Here is a 27,704-nt window from a genome sequence, read left to right on the forward strand (position 1 = left end):
ATCAATAAATAGCATGGGCTCCCAGCGCTCAGGGCCTTCCCAGCCTCCATACTAGGGTTGGACCCCTGGTCCCACTTTCTCTCTTGCCTTTTCTCATTCCTTTGACTCCGCTGGACTTCGTTGCCCCCACGGCCTGGTGTTGGGTCCGATCACCCCAACAAATTTCCATTAAGGAACAAGCCAAACATAATCTAAAGTTAAGAGCAGTATAACCTCCAGGTACCATCACCCTGCCTAGACAATTATCAACTCATGGCCAATATTGTTTTAACTAATTTCTACCCACCCCTAAACTATAAAGACTTAAAAAAAAATACCAGTGTTATATCTAAAACACTTAACAATTACTTAATAGCATTAAATACATGAAGCCCCTTTCTGAGTGTGTTGGCGCCTCTCCTACAGCGCCCACCTAGCCCGGTTGTCCCAACCCCCTGCGGGAGCTACACACGCTCCGGAAGCCAGGGACAGAGATTGGGTCCCTCTCCTTCCTGGCGATGGTGACAGCACCTGTTCGGATCTGGTTGTGTGCTGCCGTCCGGAGCGCCCAGCCCGATGCAGAAGCAGCCCGCCCAGCGCTGGGGACTCCGACGCGGAGCCCCTTCCCCTACTGCACGTACGCCCAGCCCCGCCCCACGCACGCCCTCGCTTGGCGCAGCTGCACTCCTGTCCTCCCGCAGGTCGGAGGGTGCCGGAAACCCAGCGGCGGCGAAGCAGAGAGGAGCCCCGTGCGTCTCCGCCCCTAGGGCTCCGGGTCTGGGGTCTGCGCTGGAGCCGCGCGGGCAGAGGCCGTCGCTGCGCCCGCCGCGCCCTCTCCCGACCGTCCGGGTCCGCGGCCAGCCCGGCCACCAGCCATGGGCTGTCGCCCGCTGTCGCCGCCGCGGCTGCTGCTGCTGCTGTCTCTGCTGCCAGGTACGCTCACGGGCGTTAGGGCTCCGGAGGAACGGGCGCCCGAGAGGAAGCGCGGGATCCGGAGGGGCTGCCGGTGAGAGCACCGCGCGGGCGAGCGGAGAAGGCTGGCGCCGTAGCCGTGGACTCGGAACCCGCGCAAACTCGCTCCAGCCCGGCGGCGACTTGGGTTGGGGTGGCTTTTTCCCTTTCGGCTCGCCCCCTACCCCTAGCCACCACCAAACCTGGGAGTCACCGAGCGGACGCTGGTAGGCGCGGGGTAATGGGGAGGTCGAGACTGGGTCCTTCGTCTTGGGCGCAGGAGTTGGGGATTCGCGTCCCAGCGCTGCCCGTCGCCCTGCCCCGCGCACTGGCTCCCAAACTGGCACGCCCAAGCCACCCGCTCCACCGTCTGCACCCCGCCCACCTCCTCATTTGACGGATAGATAGGGAAACTGTATCCAGAGGTGGCTAAAGACTCGGCTAAGGCCACCTGGGGGAAAGGAGAGTCGCTTCGGGACTGGGGCTGGAGCCGGCGCGCCAGCCTCTCCTCCGGTCCTAGCCCCTAGCGCTCCTGGCCGCCTCGCTGTGGGACCTTCCACCGGGAGAGTGCCTCCCGTCTTCCTCCCGCTCTCCAGAGGAGCCTGCTGGGGGAAGCCGGCCCTGGCCCGCCGCTGGGAGGCTCTTGGGTGCCTGGGAGGGCTGGTGGATAGCGAGGGTCGGGACCCGGCAGGGCTGCAGGGAATTCCCAGCGGGCCCGGGCGGGCGGTCTGTTGTGCGATTGTGCGCTCAGAGAGCTTTCTGCCCTCGGTGCCGAGGCCTCTACTATTCAGAACGGCCATACACTCTCAACCGACTTCCTGCCTGGGACCCTCCTTTCATTCTGGGGAAGCTGGAAAAATCCCATTTCAAGACCTGACGAAGTTGGATTCAACTTCCCAGAGGATTCCCCTCCCGCCTCCCCAAGCTGCCCCCGGATCTGTACGTGGGAATCAGAAGACAGCTGACCCCCGTATGCCTCACCTGTACTGGGGTGTGGCTTAGGAACAAAGAGGGGTGCCTAAGGGTTGCAGAGAGGTCAGAGTCTTTGATCAGGATGTGAAGACGGCATCAACAAGAGCTGGGGGTCACACGAGATCACGGGAGCCACATAGTGCCCTGGCTTCTAAGAGGGTTGGTGGCCAAACCCCTACAGGGTGCAATGCAGGAGAGGCCCAGACCTGGGTTGCGTTCTCCCAGAGGCTGGGAGGCAGAAGACCTAGGCCTGGGTGACCGTGGGTGGCCCTGCCCCTGGGGGTGGACTGGCCATCTTTCCATAGTGGAAGCAGCAAGTGGCTGTATCTAGGCAGACATCATTTGCACCACACCCCTGCCTTGCAGTAACAACCCAGGAAAGGATTGTGAATAGTTCTTGAGCTCTTAGCACAGCACCAAGCTGTGCACTTCCTTCACAACAACCCTTTGAGGTGGATACGTTTATAATCCTCATTTTGACTGGTAAAGACCCTGAGGTTCAGAGAGGTTAAGCCACTTGCCTAAGCTCACACAGCTCACAAGTGATTTGTCAGGATTTGCACCAGATCTGTCCAACTCCAGAACCCAGGCTTGCAACCACTGTGCTTCTCACTGAATGTGTGTGGCCTGGTAGAATCCTGCTCCTCTTGGGCCTCAGTTTCCCATTCTGTAACCCACTGGATAAGACTAGCCTGAAAGTCTAGGGTTCCACAGAATCCCTCCACAGGTGGAGGGGACGCTGTAGATGGGTGATGTTTCTGGTGGGCTGGGTGGGGGAGGTTAAGTAATGATTTCCCGGGGACTGACAGGGCTGCTTCCCCCAGTGGCCAGGGCCTCAGAGGCGGAGCACCGTCTATTTGAGCGGCTGTTTGAAGATTACAATGAGATCATCCGGCCTGTGGCCAACGTGTCCGACCCAGTCATCATCCATTTCGAGGTGTCCATGTCTCAGCTGGTGAAGGTGGTGAGTGCTGGAGCCACGAGCCGTGGCTATGGGGACCGGAGCTTCTGAAGGAGCCTTTCCCAGAGTGAGCCTTGTTTATGTAATTCTCCTGTCTACTTTAATCCCTCTTTCTAGGATGAAGTAAACCAGATCATGGAGACCAACCTGTGGCTCAAGCAAGTAAGTGACCAGACCCTAGGCACTGCTGCCCCCTGGTGGTGACTTCTTTATTTGCTTCAGGTGAACCAAGAAGGGCCCAACGACCAGGCTTTATTTACTTCTGTAGAACCCAGACTGGACTGACTGGCAGATCTATCTCTTCTAAGGCTTGAGGTCACATGCACTGCCCAACAGTCCTCCTGGAAGGACTGTAGGGCCCAACCCCTCAAGTCCCAGTTGGACAGGTTTCAGCCTGGTGAAAGACATTCTCCATGTTCAAACAACAGAAGAGTATGAACCTGAGATTGAAGCCCTGCCCCCAAACCCTAGGGTGGTGCCTGAGACACCTCCTTCTCTCCTTGCTAAAAACTCAATTTTTTTTTTCCAGACAGGATCTCGCTGTGTCACCCGGGCTGGAGTGCTGTGGTGCAATCTCAGCTCACTGCAGTCTCCACCAGCAGGGTTCAAGCAATTCTCCTGCCTCAGCCTCCCAAGTAGCTGGGACCACAAGCATGCACCACCACGTCCGGCTAATTTTTGTATTTTTTATAGAGACAGGGTTTCACCATGTTGCCCAGGCTGGTCTCAAATGCCTGAGCTCAAGCAATCCACCCACCTCGGCCCCCCAAAGTGCTGGGGTTACAGGCATGAGCCACTGCACCTAGCCCAGAAACTCATTCTTAAGTCAGAATCAGATGCTGCTGTTGTTGGTAGCATGGGAGTAGATTTTTCTGTTCACATTGAGGCCAAGAAATTGGCTTCCACATGTCCTCCCCAGGGAGGCTTTGTCCAGACTTGCCAGGAGACATAATGGCCCATTGGCCTGCTGGTGACCCTTCTGCCAGCCTTGCCAGCTGAGCACTCAGCACACAGAGCCTTCATCCCCAGGAGGCTGGAAAGCCAGATGGGCACAGTGCCCCACCCAGTACTTGATGCACACGTTCCCTCTGTGGCCGCAGCCTCACCCCTCTCTCCTCTGGTGCTCAGGACTCAGACCTCCCAGACACTTCCTGGGCCCTGCGGGGGTCATGGCTTCTTCCCCCAGAACCTTTCAGAGGCCAGCCTTGCTTAACCTTGGGATGAAAGAGAGTCTGTATTGGAAAACACCCCTGGAGAACCATTCAGGGGCTGTAAACAGCAGGCACGTGGACCTGGACATGGTGCAAGAAGTCCGGGAGGCTCCGCCTGGCACTAGAAGTGACCAGAGAAAGCACCAGTAGACCCTGTTTGGTTGATGAGGGGCTGGGCTTGCTCACGGTCATGTGGGCAGTGGCTTCCCTAGTGCCAGGAGGCGGCCTGCAGATCCAGCCCTGTGCTCTCTCCCCACTGCACCCACAGGAGAAGTTGGACTATGTGATCATGGCATGGATGTGGCTCCGTCACATGCAGCAGGGGTGAGGACTCACCAAGATGGGTGGTGCCAAGAGAAGTAAAACCAGGCTGATTCTTTTACTGTCTCCTTCTCCCTCCCTGCTTCCTTCCCCGAGATCTGGAATGACTACAAGCTGAAGTGGAACCCCTCTGACTATGGTGGGACAGAGTTCATGCGTGTCCCTGCACAGAAGATCTGGAAGCCAGACATTGTGCTGTATAACAAGTAAGGTGCTGGGGGGCCCATGCCCTCTCAGGGCTGTCAGCCTGGGCTCTGGGTTTTTGGCCCACTGTGCTTAAAACTTGGCCTTTTCCAAGAGGGCTTCATTCATTTGTTTATTCCACAGGTACATATTCAGCAACCGCTGAATCATCCATGGATGATTGGATCCAAATCATCCAACTCATTTTCTCTCTCTTCTCCTAGTTAGAATTTCAGTTGCTCAGGATTGACCCTCTGTTAAGGATTTCTCTTCATTTTTTAACACAGTAGGAACATGTGTTTTCATATACCAAAATTTCTCCTATGATATTTTGTTTTCTAAAGTTCATTCCCTGATAGTATACCAGGGACCAGAGATGTTGGAAAGCCATGAATAGTTTGCTGAATGGCTTCAAAACAGGCATAGGTGGGTGGAGGAAAGCTTCGGGGAAGAATTGGCATTTGAATTGAGTCCTGAAGATTGTGCAGGATCTCAGGACATGGAGCAGACGAGGGCCTGGGGAGGCAGGAGAGTATGTCATGGGCAGCCAAGGTGACCTCATTGGCTGGACTGTGGGACATAAGGATGGAAAGATCCATGGGCCAAGGACAAACCTGTGTGTGGCGGGGGAAGCTCAGATGCCGGGGGCGCCTGGAATGTAGCATCTGTTCGCAGCTCTGTGCACACAGACAGGAATGGAGTAAATGGTCCCTCCTCACTTTTTCTTTGAGAGAGAATGAGAGTGTTGGAGATCATAGCTGGGTGGGCCCCGCCTGGCTAATTTTTGTATTTTTTAGTAGAGATGGATTTTTGCCATGTTGGCCAGGCTGGTGTCTTAAAGTCCTGACCTCAAGCAATCTGTCTGCCTTGGCCTCCCAAAGTGCCGGGATTACAGGCATGAGCCACCGTACCCAGCCCCGATGAGCTTTTTAAAAATACAGGTCTTGGCCAGCCATGGTGGCTCATGCCTATAATCCCAGCACTTTAGGGGGCTGAGGCAGGCAGATCATTGGAGGCCAGGAGTTCGAGACCAGCCTGGCCAACGTATCAAAACCTCATCTCTACTAAAAATACAAAAAAAAAAAAAAATTAGCCAGGCGTGGTGGCGTGTGCCTGTAATCCCAGTTATTCCAGAGGCTGAAGCAGGAGAATCACTTGAACCTGGGAGGTGGAGGCTGCAGTGAGCTAAGATCGCACCACTACACTCCAGCCTGGGTGACAGTGAGACTCCATCTCAAAACAAACAAAAAAAAATACAGGTGCCTGCATTCAAAATATTTTCTTCTTTGTTCTTCACTGTCTTTTCTAAAGTTTATATGTATTACGTTATCAAAAAAATCTCTATACCTGTCCCCAGGTCCTGCCCCACAGAAACACTGAGTCAGTGGCTCTGGGTAGGCCTAGGAATGGGTGTTTTCACAAAGCTGTTCCAGGGACTCGTGTGACCAGCTTGTTTTGGGGATCCCTGATCTGGCCCATCCCTGACATTTCACAGATAAGGACTGAGGCCCAGAGTGGATGTGTGGCACAGCCGGGCCTGGGGTGGCCTCAGCCATCCACTGTAGCTTTCGGGCCGCTGTGGGCAGTGGATGCAGGAGGCCGATGCTGTGATCAGGGGCTGAGCTGGACACCCCAGCCTGTCTCTGCCTGTGTCCTCAAACCTCTACTCTACTCTCTCAGCAGCAAACCTGCCGTCAGACAGCTACCCTGCTACACTGTGTACGCTTCAGAACTCCTCCCACTGGAAAAAGGTCTGGGCCTCGGAGAAAGGATTGATGCTCCCCCAAGTATGTGAAGTGAGGTTCCCATGTACAGAGTAGCATGAGCTATCTGGGCCCCGTGCTCCCAGCCCGTCTGGGTGGCTACATCCAGATCATAGTTAAGAAGGGTGAGTCTAGGACTAAAAAGACTTCCCTGGCTCCTGCCTTCCAAAGAAGCTGCTCTTGAGCCGGTGCTTCACAATGGGCTACTTCCAGTCTCCTCTGGATCCAGAATGCACATCTTCCCGCCAATTTTGGGAGGCCTCTCCTCTTTCTCTCTTGTAAAGGTTCTTCCTCTGCCAGACTGGTCCTACTCATCATGGCACCTCCAAAACCCCTCTCTTTTCTCTAAGTCCACTCAAAACTAATACTTTTCACATTTAAGCTCTTTCATTTGACTGACATAAATTTTAGTTGGTATTTTACAGTATGCTCGTTAGTTCTGTAGGTATTGAAGAATATCATTTTTGTACCTGTGCTTTGGAGTTAAAATGTTTTAACATTTAAACATTTTACATTTACATTTAAACAATTTTCAGCAAAACACTTGATATAGAATTAGTCTATTCTGATTTTAACGCTAAAAATATGTCTAGGTTTTTATGCCGTATTAGTACAAAATAATGTTTTCTTAGTAGTAGTGTTGATTTTACAGTTAGTGTCAGAACTAGAGAAGCTAGGTTTTATACCGAATCACACTTTCTGGACTCTGGCAAAAACAAAAGGGGGTCTTGACTCACTCCGAAGACAGTCCATGTTTTATTTACTATTTTCCCAAGGAAACATAGCACTTATAAATGTTTCTTCTATGTAATTTGTATTTGTAAACTGGTCATCAAAGAACTGGGACATAGTATAAACTTAACAGGCTTGCAGGTTTTTTTTGTTGTTCACTGTGAGTTGTCATAGGAATCACATAGTTCAAATGCTCTTAAGGGAACTGGGCAGGGTGTAGAGAATTTTTGCTAAGCTAGAATTCAGAAAATGAGCAGAAAGCTTAATCTTTATGTTTTGGGTTTTATAACCATTTTCTTGCTGGCAATCTTGAGTGAACAGCTGGAGTACTATAGGATGTATGATTTTAGCAATAATGAGAAGCGTAGCAAAATGTTTCAAATTGGATGTGGAGAGGAGCAAATATCATAAGGAATTTCCTTGAAATCTGAAGCTGAAAATAACATTTAGAAAAAATCATCCAACTCATTTTCTCTCTCTTCTCCTAGTTAGAATTTCAATTGCTCAGGATTGACCCTCTGTTAAGGATTTCTCTTCATTTTTTAACACAGTAGGAACATGTGTTTTCATATACCAAAATTTCTCCTATGATATTTTGTTTTCTAAAGTTCATTCCCTGATAGAATCCTCCAAGTGTTCATGGACACTGTAACTCTGTGTTCTGGCAAGTTCATAATTCATTGTAACCTTTTTAGAGAATACTTTTAGGTAACTTGGCTGGGTGTAAAATCATTGGCTCCTTTTTACCTTCCATGAAAATCTTTTTTTTTTTTTTTTTTGAGACAGAGTCTTGCTGTGTTGGCCAGGCTGGAGTGCCTCGGCTCACTGTAATCTCTGCCTCCTGGGTTCCAGCTATTCTCCTGCCTCAGCCTCCTGAGTAGCTGGGATTACAGGTGTGTGCCACCATGCCCAGCTAATATTTTATATTTTTAGTAGAGACAGGGTTTCACCATGTTGGCCAGGCTGGTCTCAAACTCCTGACTTCAAGTAATCCGCCCACCTCAGCCTCCCAGAGTGCTAGGGTTACAGGTGTGAGCCACCATGCCTGGCCTGCTTGTTCTTATGTTTCATCTGGTTTTACTTATTTATTTTTTTTTTGAGACAGAGTCGAGCTCTGTCACCCAGGCTGGAGTGCAGTGGCACGATCTCGGCTCACTGCAAGCTCCACCTCCCAGGTTCACACCATTCCCCTGTGTCAGCCTCCCAAGTAGCTGGGACTAGAGGCGCCTGCCACCACATCCGGCTAATTCGTGTGTGTGTGTGTGTGTGTGTGTGTGTGTGTGTATATATGTGTGTGTATGTGTATATATTTGTATTTATATATATATACACACACACACACAAAATTAAGTGAAATTTAAATACACACACACACACATATATATATATATATATATTTTTTTTTTTTTTTTCTTTTCTGGAGATCGAGTCTCACTCTGTCGCCCAGACTGGAGTGCAGTGGCACAATCTCAGCTCACTGCAAGCTCTGCCTCCCAGGTTCACGCCATTCTCCTGCCTCAGCCTCTCAAGTAGCTGGGACTACAGGCACCCACCACCACGCCTGGCTAATGTTTTTTATATTTTTAATAGAGATGGGGTTTCACCATGTTAGCCAGGTTGATCTCAATCTCTTGACCTCGTGATCCGCACGCCTCAGTCTCCCAAAGTGCTGGGATTACAGGCATGAGCCACTGCGCCCGGCCTCTTCTGGTTTTATTTCTAGAATGATTTTTTTCTTTTTCCTAATTCTTTCCTAAATTCTACTAATTCTTTATACATTCTGTTTAACCAAATTATCCCTTGTCTTTTCTGATTTCTGTTGTTGTTTCACAGTTTCTAAAAATTTCTTAGTTTCTTTTCACTTAATTTGTAATATCAGATTATCATCAGCTTCATCTGGTTGGTGACTCTGTTTTTGTAGTTGCCGTTAATCTGCATGTGTGTTAATTCAGTTACTTGTTTTTGTATTTTCCTTTCTTTCTTTCTTTTTTTTTTTCTTTTTTTGAGACATCGTTTTTTTGCTCTTGTCACCTAGGCCAGAGTGTAATGGCATGATCTTGGCTCACTGCAAATTCTGCCTCCCGGATTCAAGCAATTCTTCTGCCTCAGCCTCCCAAGTAGCTGGGACTACAGGCGCCTGCCACCACGCCCAGCTAAAATTTTTTTTTTTGTATTTTCGGTAGAGACGGGGTTTCACCATGTTGGCCAGGCTGGTCTCAAACTGCTGACCTCAGGTGATCCGCCTGCCTCATCCTCCCAAAGTGCTGGGATTATAGGCATGAGCTGCTGCACCCAGTTTGTGTTTTTCTTACAGTATGTTTTCATAAGGCTCTGTTGCTCTTGTTTAAATAGATGTCCTTGCTGTACTTTTAGGGCAAGTTGCTGGAGGGAATAGGAGAAGACAGGTAGTTACCTTGAGGTAACACTTGTCTCTCTGCATGGACACCTCCACAGTCTCCACAGTCATGACACCACAGCCATGACATGTCATGACACCACACCACATGCCACAGTCATGGCACCTCCATGAGCTGCTGTCTCTGGATGCTGACTTCAGTTTCTGAACCTTCTTTCTCTTCTCAACCCCACTTTTTACCCCATTGAGTTTGGATCCTACCATAAGCTGCTTTTTCTCTGAGTGGTTCTCTGTCCCTCTGGCAGGGAGGTTTGGGGAGGCATTTCTGACATCCTCGGGAGCCCACGCCAGCCAACTGACCTCTGCAGACCCCAAGTGGGTTCCCGTGGGGTTTTTGTTGTTGTTCTTACCCACAAATCGGAACCTGTGGAGCCCTCTCTGCCCCATTGTTCCTCTTGCCGAGGATTCAGCGCAGAGTGGCGTCCTCGTCTTTTGAGGGGCAGCCACTTCTTGGAGATTTCTGTGTCTGGCACTTTTAGGATCTTAGGACATGAGAACCCATCTTTCTTTTCCCCTGGCTGCCTCTACCCAGCAGCTAATCGCATGGGGGTCCCACAGGTCCTGCTGGTGGTGGTGGTCTGACCCCACACTCTCATATCCTGAGGTGCTGCGTAACCTAACTTTGTTGACGATGTGATCAGAAGGTTTGTTATTTTTCTGTCATCCTAGTTGCCCTATTTTTCTGAAGAAATTTAGAGAGATTTTAAAAACCCATGCCATCATGATCGTTCTCATAGCCCTCACCACCCCACCCCACTTCTGTTCTAAAATATCTGTATGATAGTGCTACCTTGGCTGATCATTTGCACCCATACTACCTTTTCTTTTTTAATTGCCTCACGTGGTTTGGCAGTACGTTGCTCAGACCCCTCCCACCTCTGCTGTCCCTTGCTGCCAGCCATCTCTGGGTGTGATGTTTATTGATTGATTGATTGATTGATTGATTGAGACAGAATCTCACTCTGTCATCCAGGCTGGAGTGCAGTGGTGCCATCTCAGCTCACTGCAACTTCCACCTCCTGGGTTCAAGCAATTCTCCTACCTCAGCCTCTCTAGTAGCTGGAATTACAGGTGTGCGCCACCACACCCAGCTAATTTTCGTTTCATCATGTTGACCAGGGGTTTCATCATGTTGACCAGGCTGGTCTCAAAACTCCTGACCTCAGGTGATCCGCCCACCTCAGCCTCCCAAAGTATTAGGATCACAGGCGTGAGCCACCGCGCCCAGCTTTCCTTTATTATTTGGTCATTCGTTAGGTGAACAAATATTTACTGAGTGCCCTTTATGAGGCTGGTGCTGTGCCAGACCCCAGTCTCCAGCTGGGTCTGCATGTTGTGTCTCCTCCTAGCAGAGATATAACTGTTGACACTGCCCCAGGCAGCACACAGTCCTTCTGATCTGGGCAGATACACCCCAGGGGTGCCGTGGGCAGCAGCAGCAGTGACCAGGATCCCCAGAAATGAGCCATCAGCCCAGCTCAGCTAACCTCTACCATAAACTCTCTGGGGTCTCCGGCAAATCATTCCTGTCCTTTGACCCTCAGTTTTCTCGTCAGCAAAATGAAGCCTTTGGACTAGAGCAGGGGCTAGCGAATGTTTTCTCTAAAGGGCCAGAGAATAAATATTTTAGGCGTTGTGGGTCGTACGTACAGTCACGGTCACAGCTATTCATCTCTGCCCTTGGAACTCAAAAGTAGCCACAGATAATAGACCGCAAAAGGCAGTGGCACTATTCCCCCCAGATTTTATTTACAGAAATAGGACCGCAGCTTGCCAACCCCTGGTCCAGACCTTGGGCTCTGAAGCTCCCTTGCTGCTCTGACGTTTTGTTGATCCAGGATTCTGCGAGGAATTGGTTCAGGAGACCTCTCCTTCCCAAGGGTCTTTTCAACCTTCTGCTTAGCCCAGCCCTCTCCAGGGCCCCTCAGTGCTGAACGTGGGCTGAGTCCGCTTGGAGGCTGTGTGGATATTCACCTCCACCCCCACCCTCCTACCTCGCCCTTTTTGCTGCAGCCACAGGCGGAAATACTCGTGTAGGGAATTAAGGGCATGGTGGGAGTGAAGTGGGGCAAAGAATGTATAAACTCAGCAGGGCACCTTTGGGGGCAAACCAGCCAACCAGAGGAAAGACAGGTAGTGGCTTTGGCATTTAACCTTCATGGGTAATGATTATCCTCCTCAGCCAAGACCCAGGAGAAACTAGCAAGGGAGAAGGACACGCACCAGAACATTCCCCTTCTGTTTTCACAGGTTCTCATCCCGTTACAGCAGCACAAAGATAGCGCTAGATGTTTAGGTTTTTCAGCTCTTTGTTTACAAGGCAACGGAGTGTGGCGGTTGCTCCCTGTGAAGGATGTAAATGCCTTCACAAGGCTAAGAAACTTAACAGGGCTGATCTGAGGAATTTTTAAGAACCTTCCTGGGCAGGGCCATTGTGGAAGCAACCGGCCTTGCTCTCAGATGGACCATCTGGCCTTCATGGACGGAATGCCCAATGCAAGACTCAACAGGGATCATCAGCTGATTTTCTGTCAAACAAACCAACAAGACTATTCCTAGAAAAATGTACATTTCTAAGGCCAGGCAGTGGCCGAAGCCTGTATTCTCAGCACTTTGGGAGGCCGAGGTGGGTGGATCCCTTGAGGTCAGGAGTTTGAGACCAGCCCAGCCAACATGGCAAAACTCCATCACTACTAAAAATACAAAAAGTAGCCAGGTGTTGTGGCACATGCCTGTAATTCCAGCTACTCAGGAGGCTGAGGCAGGAGACTCACTTGAACCCTGGGAGACAGAGATTGTAGCGAGCTACTGCATGCTAGCCTGCTCAAAAACAAAAGAAAAGAAAAACATATTTCTGTGTGAAAATGAAGTCAGGATGTACATAGTGAAAAGGAAGGGAGAAGAAACATGGCGAGAAAGTGGGGACAGATAGAGACACAGAAAGTGAAGAAATCTGTTATGCTGAATTCAAAAGACAAGGAAGCAAACACATGATTATTATAAAACAGTACTGGGAAGAATGGGGGTGAGGAGGGTACAGGGAATGGTCGAATCAGGATCCAGAGATCGGGTTTGGAAATAAACCCATCTGATGAGGTTCTGTTTAATGGGGGTAGATTCCCCTGTGTGGTCTCTGCGGCCCCTTCCAGCTCCCAGTGCAGACTGAGAGGGCCAAGCCTCAGGGACCCTGGGTGGCAAATAATCCCAAAGGCTGCTTCAGCACCTGGCTCCAGGAGGATGACCTTCCTCCCATTTCTTTAATTAAAGGGGGAACAATCTAGGCATTTGGGAGTCTATCAGTTTGGGACCTGTGTTGTGGGATGAACTGGTGGCATGCCCTGAGGGGTGTTCAACATCTCAGATTGTTGTTGGGGAGGGATCTTGGGCCTCAGTATCCCCGTTGGTAAATGGGGCTGGGAATCGGGTGACTTTATGGCACTTTCAGCTCTCATCTTCCGCTGCCTTCCAAATCATTACTGTGAGAAGCTGGTCGAGATGACCACTATATGACCCAGTGTTAATGACCATGTGTTACTGTGCCCCCCATCTGTCTTTGCAGTGCTGTTGGGGATTTCCAGGTGGATGACAAGACCAAAGCCTTACTCAAGTACACTGGGGAGGTGACTTGGATGCCTCCTGCCATCTTTAAGAGCTCCTGCAAAATTGACGTTACCTACTTCCCGTTTGATTACCAAAACTGCACCATGAAGTTCGGTTCCTGGTCCTACGACAAGGCGAAAATTGATCTGGTTCTGATCGGCTCCTCCATGAACCTCAAGGACTACTGGGAGAGCGGCGAGTGGGCCATCATCAAAGCCCCGGGCTACAAACATGACATCAAGTACAACTGCTGCGAGGAGATCTACCCCGACATCACATACTCGCTGTACATCCGGCGCCTGCCCTTGTTCTACACCATCAACCTCATCATCCCCTGCCTGCTCATCTCCTTCCTCACTGTGCTCGTCTTCTACCTGCCCTCCGACTGCGGTGAGAAGGTGACCCTGTGCATTTCCGTCCTCCTTTCCCTGACAGTGTTTCTCCTGGTGATCACTGAGACCATCCCTTCCACCTCGCTAGTCATCCCCCTGATTGGAGAGTACCTCCTGTTCACCATGATTTTCGTAACCCTGTCCATCGTCATCACTGTCTTCGTGCTCAACGTGCACTACAGAACCCCGACTACACACACAATGCCCTCATGGGTGAAGACCGTATTCTTGAACCTGCTCCCCAGGGTCATGTTCATGACCAGGCCAACAAGCAACGAGGGCAACGCTCAGAAGCCAAGGCCCCTCTCTGGTGCCGAGCTCTCAAATCTGAATTGCTTCAGCCGTGCAGAGTCCAAAGGCTGCAAGGAGGGCTACCCCTGCCAGGACAGGATGTGTGGTTACTGCCACCACCGCAGGATAAAAATCTCCAATTTCAGTGCTAACCTCACAAGAAGCTCTAGTTCTGAATCTGTTGATGCTGTGCTGTCCCTCTCTGCTTTGTCACCAGAAATCAAAGAAGCCATCCAAAGTGTCAAGTATATTGCTGAAAATATGAAAGCACAAAATGAAGCCAAAGAGGTAAGGATATGGCTCTTATTATATTGATCATTCATTCATTCAACAAACATTTACGGATTCCTTGTGGGGCAAGGCATAGGGTAGGGGTTAAGAAATTACACTCTGGAGTCAGTGGCCTGTGTTAAGACCAGTTATATGTCCTAGGGTATATTACCTCACCTCTTGGAGCATGTTTTCTCGTCTGTAAAATGGGATGATCAAGCATGTAGTATGTGGTACCCAGAAGCTAGCCACCAGGCTGCCAGCAGGCTGGACCATGAAAACACTTGATGCCAATAGAGTAGATTAGGATGTAGGCTGGAAAAGGGCATGGGGCCAGATGATCTCCAGTTGGTATTGGTTAACTGAGGTTATATTTTTATTTTTACTTTATTTTTAATTATTTTTTTGAGACAGGGTCCTGCTCTGTCGCCCAGGCTGGAGTACAGTGGCTCAATCTTGGCTCACTGCAACTTCTGCCTCCTGGCTCAAGCGATTCTCCCATCTCAGTTTCCTGAGTAGCTTGAACTGCAGGTGCCCTGCCATCATGCCCTACTTTTTTACTTTTTTTTTTTTTTTTTTTTTTGAGACGGAGTCTCGCTCTGTCACCTGGGCTGGAGTTCAGTGGTGCAATCTCGGCTCACTGCAAGCTCTGCCTCCCAGGTTCATGCCATTCTTCTGCCTCAGCCTCCCCAGCAGCTGGGACTATAGGTGCCTGCCACCACACCTGGCTAATTTTTTGTATTTTTAGTAGAGATGGGGTTTCACCGTGTTAGCCAGGATGGTCCCGATCTCCTGACCTTGTGATCCGCCCGCCTCAGCCTCCCAAAGTGCTGGGATTACAGGTGTGAGCCACTGCGCCAGGCAATTTTTGACATTTTTTTGTAGCAATGGAGTTTTGTCATGTTGTCCAGGCTGGTTTCAGACTCCTCGACTCAAACTATCTGCTCACCTCAGTCTCCCAAAATGCTGGGACTACAGGTGTGAGCCACTGCACCTGGCCTTTATTTTTACTTTCTAATTATATATGTGTTCTCATTGAGGAAGAATTTATGTAGAGTAAAGTGCACACCTCTTCAAGGTACATGTCAATGAATGTTTACATCATGTATAGAACCATGTAACCAAGATCCAGGTAAAGATATAGAACACTCCCAGTGCCCCAAAAATTCCCCAATGCCTTTGCCAGTCAGTGTCTCCTTCCCTGCTTGATACCCACCATCCTGGCTTAGGCGCAGTGGCTCTCACCTGTAATCCTAGCATTTTAGGCAGCTGAGGCAGGTGGATGGCTTGAGATCAGGAGTTTGAGACCAGCCTGGGAAACATAGCGAAACCCTGTCTCTAACAGAAATACAAAAATTAGCCAGGCATGGTGGCATGTGCCTGTTGTCCTAGCTACTCAGGAGGCTGAGGTGAGAGGATCACTGGAGCCCAGGACGTCTAGGCTGCAATGAGCCATGATCATGCCACTGCACTCCAGCCTGGGTGACAGAGTGAAGTCCTTTCTTAAATTAATTAATTAATTTTTTCAAAATAATCATTATACTGATTTATTTGATAATTGATTCGTTTTACCTTTTTTTTTTGTTTTTTTTTTTTGTTTTTTTTGAGATGGAGTCTTGCTCTGTCACCCAGGCTAAAGTGCAGTGGTACAATCTCTGCTCACTGCAAGCAACCTCTGCTTCCCAGGTTCAAGTGATTCACATGCCTCAGCCTCCAGAGTGGCTGGGACTACAGGTGCCTGCCTGCCTGCTACCATGCCTGGCTAATTTTTTGTATTTTAGTAGAGACGGGATTTCGCCATGTTGGCCAGACTTGTCTCAAACTCCCGACCTCAGGTGATCCACCTGCCTTGGCCTCCCAAAGTGCTGGGATTACAGGTGTTAGCCACCATGCCCGGCCAGTTTTACCTATTCTTGAGTTTCATATAAATGGAATCACATAGTATAAACTCTCCCATGTCTGACTCCTTTCATTCAACATAATGTCTTTGAGGTTTATCTTTGTTGCTGTTTCTTTCTTATTAGTGTGTAATATTCCATAATATGACTATAATACTGCCTTCTGTTTGTTTTACATTTGTTGGACATTTGGTTATTTCCAATTTGAGGCTACTATGAATAAAACTGCTACAAATATTTATGTCTTTTGGTGAACGTATGCGCTTATTTCTCCTGGATGTATACCTAGCGGTGGAATTGCTGGATCAGTGGAGAGATGTCTTTAACTTCAGTGCATACTGTAAGCTTTCCAAAGTGATGGAATCATCTGACACTTCCCTAGCGATGTTTCAGCGTTCCATTTGCTTCACACCCTCACCAACGTGTGTGATGTGGCATTTTACTGTGGATTTAATTAGCATTTTCTCATTGAGTAATTATTAGGGCTCTTTGTCATATACTTATTGGTCATTTGGATATCTTCTTTAGTGAAGTATCTATTCACATTCTTTTGCCCATTTTTTTGAGATGGGGCGTTGCTATGTTGCCCTAGCTGGTCTCAAAACTCCCAGGCTCAAACGATTCTCCTGCATCAGCCTCCCAAGTTGCATGCTGGGACTACAGGTGCTACCACACCCAGTTCTTGCCCATTTTTTAATTTGTATTATTATTATTATTATTATTTTAGATGGAGTTTCACTCTTGTTGCCCAGGCTGGAATGCAATGGTGTGATCTCAGTTCACTGCAACCTCTGCCTCCTTGGTTCAAGTGATTCGCCTGCCTCAGCCTCCCAAGTAGCTGGGGTTACAGGCATATGCCACCACACCTAGCCAATTTCGTATTTTTAGCAGAGGCGGGGTTTCACTATGTTGGTCAGGCTGGTCTGAAACTCGTTACCTCAGATGATCCACTCACCTCGGCCTCCCAAAGTGCTGGGGTTATTACAGACATGAGCCACCATGCCCAGCCCATTTTTTTATTTGAGTGAACTTAGTTCTGTTTTCTCCAAAAATCTAATGCTTGAACTTAAGAACTGAGAACTTATGTCAAGTAATAAGAATAGGAAAGACTTACTGTAAATAATGTCATGTGCCTGGTCATTCCATGACTGTATACCACCAAGGTTACCAGGACCACACTTAATGACTTTATGAGAAGTTCTGCTTTAAAATTAAGTGGATCTGCCTTAAGTTGTTTATCAGCAAAGAGGTAATTACCAGATAACTTCATCTCTTGACCCACTGTAGGCAATTAATATTGATAAGGTATGTCTGGAGCCTCTTTTATTCAGCTGTGAGTGGCATACCAAAGTGGATGGGACAGGAGGGAGACAGCCACAGCTGCCCTCATCCCCTCACCCCCACCCATCTGAGCAACTATGAGTATGTCTTCTGACCATAATGGTGCAAAACCTCCAGCTGATCCCAGTAATTTAGCGGAAGAGTCAGGCACTCCTTTAAATTCAGTTGAAGCAGTTGTTGGACACCATGAGTAATTAGAAGTGAACAAATGAACAGGGCCGGGCGCAGTGGCTCATGCCTGTAATCCCAGCACTTTGGGAGGCCGAGGCGGGTGGATCACCTGAGGTCGGGAGTTGGAGACCAGCCTGACCAACACGGAGAAACCCCCATCTTTACTAAAAATACAAAATTAGCTGGGCATAGTGGCGCATGCCTATAATCCCAGCTACTTGGGAGGCTGAGGCAGGAGAATCACTTGAACCCAGGAGGCAGAGGTTGCAGTGAGCCAAGATTGAGCGCCATTGCACTCTAGCCTGGGCAACAAGAGCAAAACTCCATATCAAAAAAAAAAAAAAAAAAAAAAAGGGCGCGGTGGCTCAAGCCTGTAATCCCAGCACTTTGGGAGGCCGAGACGGGCAGATCACGAGGTCAGGAGATCGAGACCATCCTGGCTAACATGGTGAAACCCCGTCTCTACTAAAAAAATACAAAAAACTAGCTGGGCGAGGTGGCGGGCACCTGTAGTCCCAGTGACTCGGGAGGCTGAGGCAGGAGAATGGTGTAAACCCGGGAGGCGGAGCTTGCAGTGAGCTGAGATCCGGCCACTGCACTCCAGCCTGGGCGGCAGAGCGAGACTCTGTCTCAAAAAAAAAAAAAAAACAACAACAACAACAACAAAAAAAGTAAATGATCAGTGAAAATCTATTTGTCTAATACTGATCACTTTTGCAGACATCTTCTTTACCCACTTTAAAAATAATTATTTCTTTACTAAAGGTCGAGCTCTAAGTACCTATACTCTAGCTTTTGTCAGGCTATTAGAAATTACTTTTATTCTAAAACTTATTTATTAGATACCATACAAGGTGTTAGAGTTTTAGAAGGGCCTAAGGCATGGAGACAGACATATAAAAAACTTGTAATTAAAAGGGAGGTCACAAACTTAAATACAAGGTAGGTAGATTGGTGAAATGGCCTGAATGCAACGATAGGGAGTGGTGGGGTCTGTGGCAAACTAGTGACACATGGTCCGTCTCAAGAGGCAGCCACTGCTCACCTCTGGTCATGTCTCCACATGGGCTTGTGAGCCCATTATTGCTAGATCTTCCTGTTTTTTTCAGAGAAGGCAGAAATCTGGCCAGCAAGCCACCAGATTGTCTATGAGAAAGTAGCGAGTGTTAGAGTAAAGGTGCCAACTCAGTGCTCGGAGGAGAAAGTTGAGCTGTCTGAAGGATTCCTTCTTTCCCTGAGTGACTGACACTCTGCTATTTACACAGAATTTTTCAGAGATATTTTAATTTCCTACATCTCTGGCTCCAGCTTGGCTGGTTTTAACTGTCCTTGGTTCTAAGGAGCCTAGACTGAAGCCTAGGCTGTTTTCCTAGAGCCATCTCCTGAGGGTGCTGTGAGCCTGTGAATGCTGATCCCTGGACACATTCACAGGCTCCTAAGGTAGGGGAAGTGTCCAGCCTTCCCTGGCTGTTCTTTTTTAAAAAATTGTTCACACCAAGAAGCAGCTTCTCTGCTCCTTCTTGAATCTCCGCCTGGTTCAGCCTGCCTGCCTCCACCATGTCCATCAGGGTGACCCAGACGTCCTACAAGGTGTCCACCTCTGCCCCCCAGGCCTTCAGCAGCCGCTCCTACACAAGTGGGCCCAGTGCCCACATCAGCTCTTCGAGTTTTTCCCGTGGGCAGCAGCAGTTTCTGGGGTGGCCTGGGCGGAGGCTGTGGCGGGACCAGCGGTATGGGAGGCATCAGTGCTGTCACGGTCAACTTCTTCTTGTGAAGAAGATCAAGACCATGGGAAGCTGGTGTCCAAGTCCTCTGACACCCTGCGAAGTGAACAGCCACAGCAGCCCCTCCCAGCCTGCCCTTCCTGTGGCTGCCCCAGAGCCTGGGAGGGAGGCCCATGTGCAGGGGGGCACAGGGAACGGAAGACCCACCTGAGGCTTCCCCCAGCCCTCAGTCCACCCTCAGGGGAGTTCACTGCCTAGGCACCCCTCTTGCCCATGCCTCCAGCTATAAAACAATTCAATTGCTTTTTTTTTCCCCCAAAAAAATAAAACCTCAGCTACCTCTGCAAAAAAAAAAAAAAAAAAAAAAAGTTCACATTGGTCATCCCCATAGGCTCGTACTTGGTCTTATTAGTAAGGAATTTAATTAGCAATAATACTCTAATTTTAGAGTTAGGACTAGGATTGGATTATCAAATTAGAAAACTAGTTAGGGAGCTGGTTTGTGGTAGCATGGAAGCACTCTTTGTTGACAGTTGTTTTGATGGCTGATCCCTCAGTGATTGGCACACTGTAGGAGTTGCTTTCTAGATCTTAGAGGGGCCACCGATCCCAGCCAGGATTCTGTTTTTTTTGAGACAGAGTCTCACTCTGTCCCCCAGGCCAGGTTGCAGTGGCATGATCTCTATTCACTGCTATCTCCACCTCCTGGGCTTAAGCGATTCTCCTGCCTCAGCCTCCTGAGTAGCTGGGACCACAGACACAAGCCACCATGCCTGGATACTTTTTGTATTTTTAGTAGAGACAGGGTTTCACCATGTTGGCCAGGCTGGTCTCAAACTCCTGACCTCAAGTGATCGCCCTCCTCGGCCTACCAAAGTGTTGGGATTATGGACGTGAGCAACCCAGCTATGATATTTTGAGCTGATAATTCTGAGACTTTTTTTTTCTATTTGGTAGAGAAAGATATAGGTATAGATATAATTTCATTCATTCCAGTTGGAGCCTGGCCTTTGATCAATTGTTTATTAATTTGCATGTGTTGTAATTACTGCTTTATCAGGATTACATTTGTTATGTCACATTTTCTATTTATTCTTTTTTTGATATCGAACAGGTAATGTGCCACGTGTTTGTTTTTTTGTTTGTTTTGTTTTTTTTTTTTTTTTTTTTTGAGACGGAGTCTCGCTCTGTCGCCCAGGCTGGAGTGCAGTGGAGCGATCTCGGCTCACTGCAAGCTCCGCCTCCCGGGTTCACGCCATTCTCCTGCCTCAGCCTCCCAGTAGCTGGGATTACAGGCGCCGCCACCACGCCCGGCTAATTTTTTGTATTTTTAGTAGAGAAGGGGTTTCACCATGTTAGCCAGGATGGTCTCAATCTCCCGACCTCGTGATCCGCCTGCCTCGGCCTCCCAAAGTGCTGGGATTACAGGCGTGAGCCACTGCGCCGGGCCCACGTGTGTTTTATATTTATTCTCCTGTAGCTATTCCTAACTGATTTAAACCCATCCCCCAGTTCCCTTTCCATCTCGATCAGTCTCTTATATGTCTCAATATCTGTATCTTACACCCATCCACTCTCCTTCCCCTCTTACCTTCCCATAGAATAAAGGGAACTGCCTTTAGCCACCCCAGTTATTCCTAGTTCTGGATTTTTATGAATGTACATTTTCATTTTTGCCATTCCTTTTTTTAGTCTACAATGAACTTTGCCAAGTTTACTTATCCTTCACATACATTGCATGGTGTCCCCCTGGATTTATTTCTCTTCTTTAAAAAAAAAAAAAAATTCTTTGAAACGGTGTCTTGCTCTGTCTCCCACATTGGAGTACAGTGGCACGATCACGGCTCACTACAGCCTCAACCTCCTGGGTTCAAGTGATCCTCCCACCTCAGCCTTCCACGTGGCTGGGACTACAGGTGGATGCCACCATGTCTGGCTAATTTTTTAATTTTTTGTAGAGATGGGATCTCACTATATTGCTCAGGCTGGTCTTGAACTCCTGTGATCAAGTGATCCTCCTGCCTCAGACTTCCAAAGTGCTGAGATTACAGGTGTGAGCCACCATGCCCAGCCAATTCCTTCTCTTACAGGCATGCCTTCTCAAGAGTGTTTAAGGGTAAACCTTCTGGGGCCTGGCAGGCTAAAAAAATTATTATAGCCTCACTTTAAAGAGGGAGTTTAGCTGGCTACAAAACTCTTCAGCTAAGGTTGGATACTTCAGCTAGGGTTGAAATTCTCTTCCATAATACTTAAATATTGCTCCACGGTCTTTTTCACCTGTGTCACTTTTGAAAAGTTTTAAGTGGATCGGGCGCGGTGGCTCATGCCTGTAATCCCAGCACTTTGGGAGGCCAATCACCTAAGATCAGGAGTTCGAGACCTGCCTGGCCAACATGGTGAAACCTCATCTCAACTAAAAATAAAAAATTTAGCTGGGCATGATGGCGGGCACCTGTAATCCCAGCTACTCGGGAGGCTGAGGCAGGAGAATCACTTGAATCCAGGAGGTGGAGGTTGCAGCGAGCCAAGATTGTGCCATTGCACTCCCAAGTGACAAGACCAAGACTCTGTCTCAAAAAAAAAAGAAAAAAAAAAAGTTTTAAGTGAGTCTGAGTGTTGGTCCTTTGTGAATACTGGATTCTGCCTAGGAGCTATTAGAATTTGTAGAGAATGTGTCTGGGTAGGGTCTCTCCTACTCTGCTTGGCACTGGTTATGAGCCAGTTCATTCTGAAGTTGCTGTCTTTAATTCTGAGAGATTCCAGCTTCTGATTTCTGTAAAGACTCCTTCCCACCCCTTCCTTTTCTCTTTTCCTGAGCTCCTGTTGCAGCGACATGTCGGCGTCCAGCCTCCCCATCTCTTATGCTGTACGCTTCCCATCTCGTCATTACTTCTGGCTGCTCCCAGGAGCTTTCCACAGTCTCTCCTCCCACCTCTCTGCTTCTTTCCTGAGTGGCATCTATCCTGCCAGTTACCCCATCCCCTGAGTTCTTGATTTGTAACTTTTCTGTTTCTCACACCTGTTATTTCCACTTGGTTCTTCTGTAAAACTGCAGGTTCCTTAGTTTCCAATGGTCCCTTATCTCATGTTTATTTGAAATCTATGAATTTTCTTTCAAATAATTGAGTTGGTATATTTGGGGCCTGTAAACTCCCTTTTCCTGGGGGTGTCAGTCATCCTTTCTGAATTGTGTTTGGGAAGGGGCTGAAATCCAGGTTTTCAGAATGTTGAGGGTCCACACAGCCACAAACTCTGCTAGATCACCTTTCAAGGTCATCCCCTCCAGATGACCTTGTCCCTCAAAGAATATCTCATTATCTGCCTGACCCTGATCTCCTCCAAGGACCTCCTGCTGGACTGAAGCTGTTTGGTCCTTGATGTGTGGAACTTCAGTCTTAGCTGAAGAGTTTTGTATCCAGCTACTCTCTCTGAAGTGAGGCAATGGCCAGGCACAGTGGCTCACACCTGTAATCCCAGCACTTTGCAAGGCCAAAGCAGGAAGATTGCTTGAGGCCAGGAGCTAGAGACCAGCCTGGGCAATATAATGAGACCTCATGTCTTAAAAGATAATAAATAATAAAATAAAAGGGGATGGGCACCGTGGCTCATGCCTGTAATCCTAGCACTTTGGGAGGCTGAGATGGGTAGATCACTTGAGCCCAGGAGTTCAAGACCAGCCTGAGCAACATGGGGAAAACCTATCTCTACCAAAATAAATAAATAAATAAAAGTGAGGCTGCAATAAAATTTTTAGCCTTCTTGTTTTTTTGTTTTTGTTTTTGTTTTTGTTTTGAGGTCTTGCTCTGTCATCCACTTTGGAGTGTAGTGGAGCTATCGTAGCTCACTGTAGCCTCTAAATCTTAAGCTCAAGCAATCTTCTAACCTCAGCCTCCCAAATGCTAATTTTTTTTTTAAATTTGAAGAGGCAGGGGTCTCACTGTGTTGCCCAGGCTGGTCTTGAGCTCCTGGACTAAAGCATTTCTCCTGCCTTGGCCTCCCAAAGTGCTAGGATTAAAGGTGTGATCCACCACACCTGGCCTTTTGAGCCCTTAGAACAACATTTATCCATAAACATTCTTGAGAAGGCAGGCCAATAAGAAGAGAAACAAATCCGGGGGCTACAAGGGGGAGGAGGAAAGCCTCGGGTTCTACCAGTCAATGGGCAGCTCAGTTCTCTGCACATCCCTTCAGCCAGGCTCTGCTGGGCTTGCGAAGGGACCCCCTGAACCTGCATCTTTGGGCTGGGAGTGGCAGGCTAAAGAGGCAAAGAGGCGAGGGAACAAAGAACTCTCCCTAGCCCTCCCCTCCACCAAGCCCCTCCGCCTGCCCAGGGCTGCCATCCCCAGTCCCCGGCCACACCTTCCCAGTTTCTGGGCCTTTAAAGTAGTCTTCTCTTGCTTCTGGGCCAGCTGTCAGTTTGGGCTAGTTCACCATTTTGCCTAACACTCATCTATCTGTGACTCATCAGAAAATAGCCAATATCAAGTGCTTTAAAGACTTTAGGAGTTAGATATAAGTCCAGCACAGTGACTCATGCCTGTAATCCAACACTTTGGGAGGCTAAGGAAGGAGGATCACTTGAGCCCAGGAGTTCAAAACCATCCTGGGCCACGCAGGGAAACTCTGTCTCTACAAAAAAAATTAAAAATCAGGCCAGGTGCAGTGACTCACGCCTGTAATCCCAGCACTTTGGGAGGCCGAGGCGGGTAGATCACCTGAGGTTGGGAGTTCAAGACCAGCCTGGCTAACATGGTGAAACTCCATCTCTACTAAAAATACAGTAAATTAGCCTGGGGGTGGTGGCATGAGCCTGTAATCTCAGCTACTCATCGGAGGCTGAGGCACGAGACTTGCTTGAACCTAGGAAGCAGAGGTTGCAGTGAGCCACGATCGTGCCACTGCACTGCAGCCTAGGTGACAGGGTGAGACTCCATCTCAAAAAAAAAAAAAAATTGCAGGTGGCTCACACCTGCAATCCCAGCACTTTGGGAGGCCGGGGCAGGTGGATCACCTGAAGTTGGGAGTTTGAGACCAGCCTGGCCAACATGAAACCCCATCTCTACTAAAAGTACAAAAATTAGCTGGGCATGGTGGTGGGCACCTGTAATCCCAGCTACTCAGGAGGCTGAGGCAGGAGAATCACTTGAACCTGGGAGGCAGAGGTTGTAGTGAGCCGAGGTCATGCCATCGCACCCCAGCCTGGGCGACAAAAGCCTGGGCGTCTCAAAAAACAAAAAAAGTCACCTGTGTGTAGTGACACACACCTGTAGTTCCAGCTACTCGGGAAGCTGAGTGCAGATTACTTGAGCCCAGGAAGTCGAGGCTGCAGTGAGCCATCATCGTACCCCTGCACTCCAGCCTGGGCAACAAAGCAAGACCCCATCTCAAAAAAAAAAAAAGATAAAAAATTTCTGTCCAGCCAGCTCTTTGTGCACCACTGTTTATATTCATGTGTAAGACCCAAGTGTCATCTTTCTTCATGAGGCTTAAGTAAGGGTCATTTTATAAATCAACATTAGTATCACTAGGCTCTATTCATTAAGGACTCTTCTGAAACAACCTTCTGAGGGAGGTACTGTTCTTATCCCCATTTTACAGATGAGGAAAATGAGGCTAAGAGCGGTCATGGAATTTGCCCAGATTCTCACAGCTCGAAAGGAGCAGAGCTGGGATTCTAATCAGTTTGTCTCCAAGTCTCTGCTTTTCCACCCCTCTGGCCTCCTAGAGCCTTAGGACGTGGCTGGTAGGGGGTGGGTAGGAATCTCACATCTCAAGGTGTATCTGAAGCACACACAAACCAGTCTTAGGAATTCAAATAAAGTACCTTATGGCAAATATGGCATCATAATTCTAATTTTACCTATGACAGTAGTGTCACCAAGAGGACACATTTACTCAAGCTCACAATGGTGATGTAAAATCTTCGTCTCCCAGTGCCATTTCAGTATACTTAAATTAATAAATTACATGCTGCCTCTTTATTTTGATTATTGCTTTAAAATCAGCTGATTCATGGGTTCTCTCTCTCAATTCAATTATGGCTTCTTTGCTTTCTGAATTGTCTAGGAGTATAATTACCCTACAATTTTCCTTCCTATTTCAAGCCCAAATTGAAGCTGTATGATATACACTTGGTCTTGCTTTTTCTCCCATCTTTTACTTTATTGTCAGCAATTATTTCTGATGTTCAACCTGCTCTCCAACTGCACAGTATTCCATGATACTTTGGCCTTACACTAAAAATGACTTTCGATCAGCTGGGCATCGTGGAGAGGGCAGTGGGGAGGGAAAGGGTGATGAGGATGGACTTGCCCTGATGTGTGTTCTCATTTTTGGAACAGATGTTAAAAGGAAATTTATTTTGTTTTTGAGACAGGGTCTCGCTCTGTTACCCAGGCTGGAGTGCAGTGGTGCAATCTTGGCTCACTACAACCTCCGCCTCCTGGGTTCAAGAAATTCTCATGCCTCTGCCTCCCAAGTAGCTGGGATTACAGGCATGCACCACCACTCCTGGCCATTTTTTTTATTTTTTTGTAGAGACGGGGTTTCACCATGTTGGCCAGGCTGGTCTCAAACTCCTGATCTCAAGAGGTCTCAGCCTCCCAAAGTGCTGGGATTACAGGTGTGAGCCACTGCACCCAGCCAGAAATTTATATCTAAAACTGGATAAGGAGTACTTTGAAGCACTTGTAGATTATGTTGGACTATATTAGGCATTCTAACCAAGGCCCAGAATCCTTCCGTGGAAGTCCAAACTGGTTTCACTAACTTTATAAAATTGGAATTCAATTTAGAAAAACTAGGTTATGCATATATTAGGAAACTTCTGATTTGAAACAGATCTAACATGACAAATCTTTTACACCTGTTTCTCTCCTGCATCAAGAGAAACTTGAGAATGGTAGATTTCCTCAGACTACATCAATTAGGGGGAAAAAAGGGCTTCTTGCATATTAGAGACAAAATGGCTTCTACTGCAATGTATTTATTAAATCTTCAGTATTGAAAATGTGTTAATTTTGCCTTTTCCTCCATGTTTGTTTCCTCTTTTATCATTTTGTTTTGCAGATTCAAGATGATTGGAAGTATGTTGCCATGGTGATTGATCGTATTTTTCTGTGGGTTTTCACCCTGGTGTGCATTCTAGGGACGGCAGGATTGTTTCTGCAACCCCTGATGGCCAGGGAAGAGGCATAAGCACCAAGCTGTGTGCCTGCCTGGGAGACTTCCTTGTGTCAGGGCAGGAGGAGGCTGCTGCTTAGTAGGAACGTACTTTCTGTTATCAAGCTACCAGCTTTGTGTTTGGCATTTCGAGGTTTACTTATTTTCCAGTTATCTTGGTTTTTGTCAAAAAAAGAATCATGCGAAAAAAAGTAGAATATTTATTATGGATAAGTGAACATTTAACTAGCCTTTTTGGCATGGTAAAGAGATGTCAAAATGTGATTCTTCTATGTGATAAGTAGTGTGCTGTGCTATGGAATATACGTGTAAAAATGTTTCAAGACAAAACTGGATAGAAAAATGCTGTTGAGAAATATGAAAAGTCATTCAGTTCAGTATCACTGCAGATCTCCCAGTGGTTTTTCTTATTTAGCCCATAATCTCTTTACAGGTTTATACTAATTCAGCAATCTCCTACTGTTACCCATTTCTCACCATGCATTTCTCATTCTTTATTGGGTCTAAAGGGCTGTGCCTCCATTTCAGAGAGCTTCAACTAATTCTCTTGCATAATTCTAAATTATACCATGAGAAATCATGCCTAGTTATTCATTGTTAATAAACTGTCTTAGTACACCATAAACTGGGTGGATTATAAACAACAGAAATTTATTTCTCAGTTTTGAAGGAGGTCCAAGGTCGAGGCATCAGCAAATCTGGTGTCTGGTGAGGGTCCTCTTCCTCAAACGGTGCCTTCTAGCTGTTTCCTCACATGACTGAAGGGACTAGCTACCTCTGTGGGGTCTATTTTATAAGGGCACTAACCCCATTCATGAGAGCAGAGCCCCCATGGCCTAATCACCTCTCCAAGGCCACCTCCTTCTAAGACAATCACACTGGGATTAGGTTTCAACATATGAATTTGGGGAGGACACATTCCGACCATAGCATGAACCTTTAGAACAGGGTTTCTCAGCCTTAGCACTATGGACATTTTGGGCTGGATAAGTATGTGTTGGGACAGAGTGGGGGTATCCTATGCATTGTAGGATCTTTAGCAGTACCCTGGGCTCAACTTACTAGATACCAATGACATACCCTGCTTCTTCACCAGTTACAATAACCAAGAATGTCTCCATTGTTAAATGTCCCCTTAGGAGCAAAACTGCCCCTGGTTGAGAAACATTGCTTTAGACAAATTGTTAAGAAAGAGTATCATGTACTACACTTCTGAATCTTAACATGATCATCATCACTGACGGATAATTCAGAGACTGTTTGTATCTTGTCTCACTAGCTGTTTTTCCTATGCAAAAATAAAACGGACAGAATTGCAGCCTGCTGTGACTCATGTTTCAATAAGT

At 47.8% G+C, this 27,704-nt stretch overlaps 1 protein-coding gene across 3 annotated transcripts; it reads left to right on the top strand.

Annotated features, from left to right (window-relative positions):
• Window positions 1-663: 663 nt before the first annotated feature.
• Window positions 664-27,676, top strand: LOC105493135 (cholinergic receptor nicotinic alpha 3 subunit). Of its 3 annotated transcripts, none has more exons than XM_011760589.2 (6): window positions 664-912; window positions 2,727-2,866; window positions 2,981-3,025; window positions 4,492-4,601; window positions 13,049-14,060; window positions 26,245-27,676. In XM_011760589.2, exons 1-6 carry the CDS (start codon window positions 855-857, stop codon window positions 26,371-26,373), a joined length of 1,494 nt encoding a protein of 497 aa, XP_011758891.2. In that variant the 5' UTR covers window positions 664-854; the 3' UTR covers window positions 26,374-27,676. The 3 variants fall into 3 exon arrangements, with proteins under 3 accessions (XP_011758891.2, XP_024652153.2, XP_011758892.2); XM_024796385.2 differs by lacking the exon at window positions 664-912 and adding an exon at window positions 1,778-2,061 and having other exon boundaries at window positions 3,393-4,601; window positions 26,245-26,445; XM_011760590.2 differs by lacking the exon at window positions 664-912 and adding an exon at window positions 1,778-2,061 and having other exon boundaries at window positions 26,245-26,445.
• Window positions 27,677-27,704: the final 28 nt, after the last annotated feature.

The sequence above is a fragment of the Macaca nemestrina genome, chromosome 7 (assembly GCF_043159975.1).
Source record: "Macaca nemestrina isolate mMacNem1 chromosome 7, mMacNem.hap1, whole genome shotgun sequence".
Lineage (NCBI taxonomy): Eukaryota > Metazoa > Chordata > Mammalia > Primates > Cercopithecidae > Macaca > Macaca nemestrina.

Coding starts and splice junctions, on each gene's coding strand:
- LOC105493135 (XM_011760589.2), top strand. CDS start 855: ATGGGCTGTCGCCCGCTGTCGCCGCCGCGGCTGCTGCTGCTGCTGTCT. Junction 3,026..4,491: donor CCAACCTGTGGCTCAAGCAA/GTAAGTGACCAG, acceptor TCCTTCCCCGAG/ATCTGGAATGACTACAAGCT. Junction 14,061..26,244: donor CACAAAATGAAGCCAAAGAG/GTAAGGATATGG, acceptor TTTGTTTTGCAG/ATTCAAGATGATTGGAAGTA.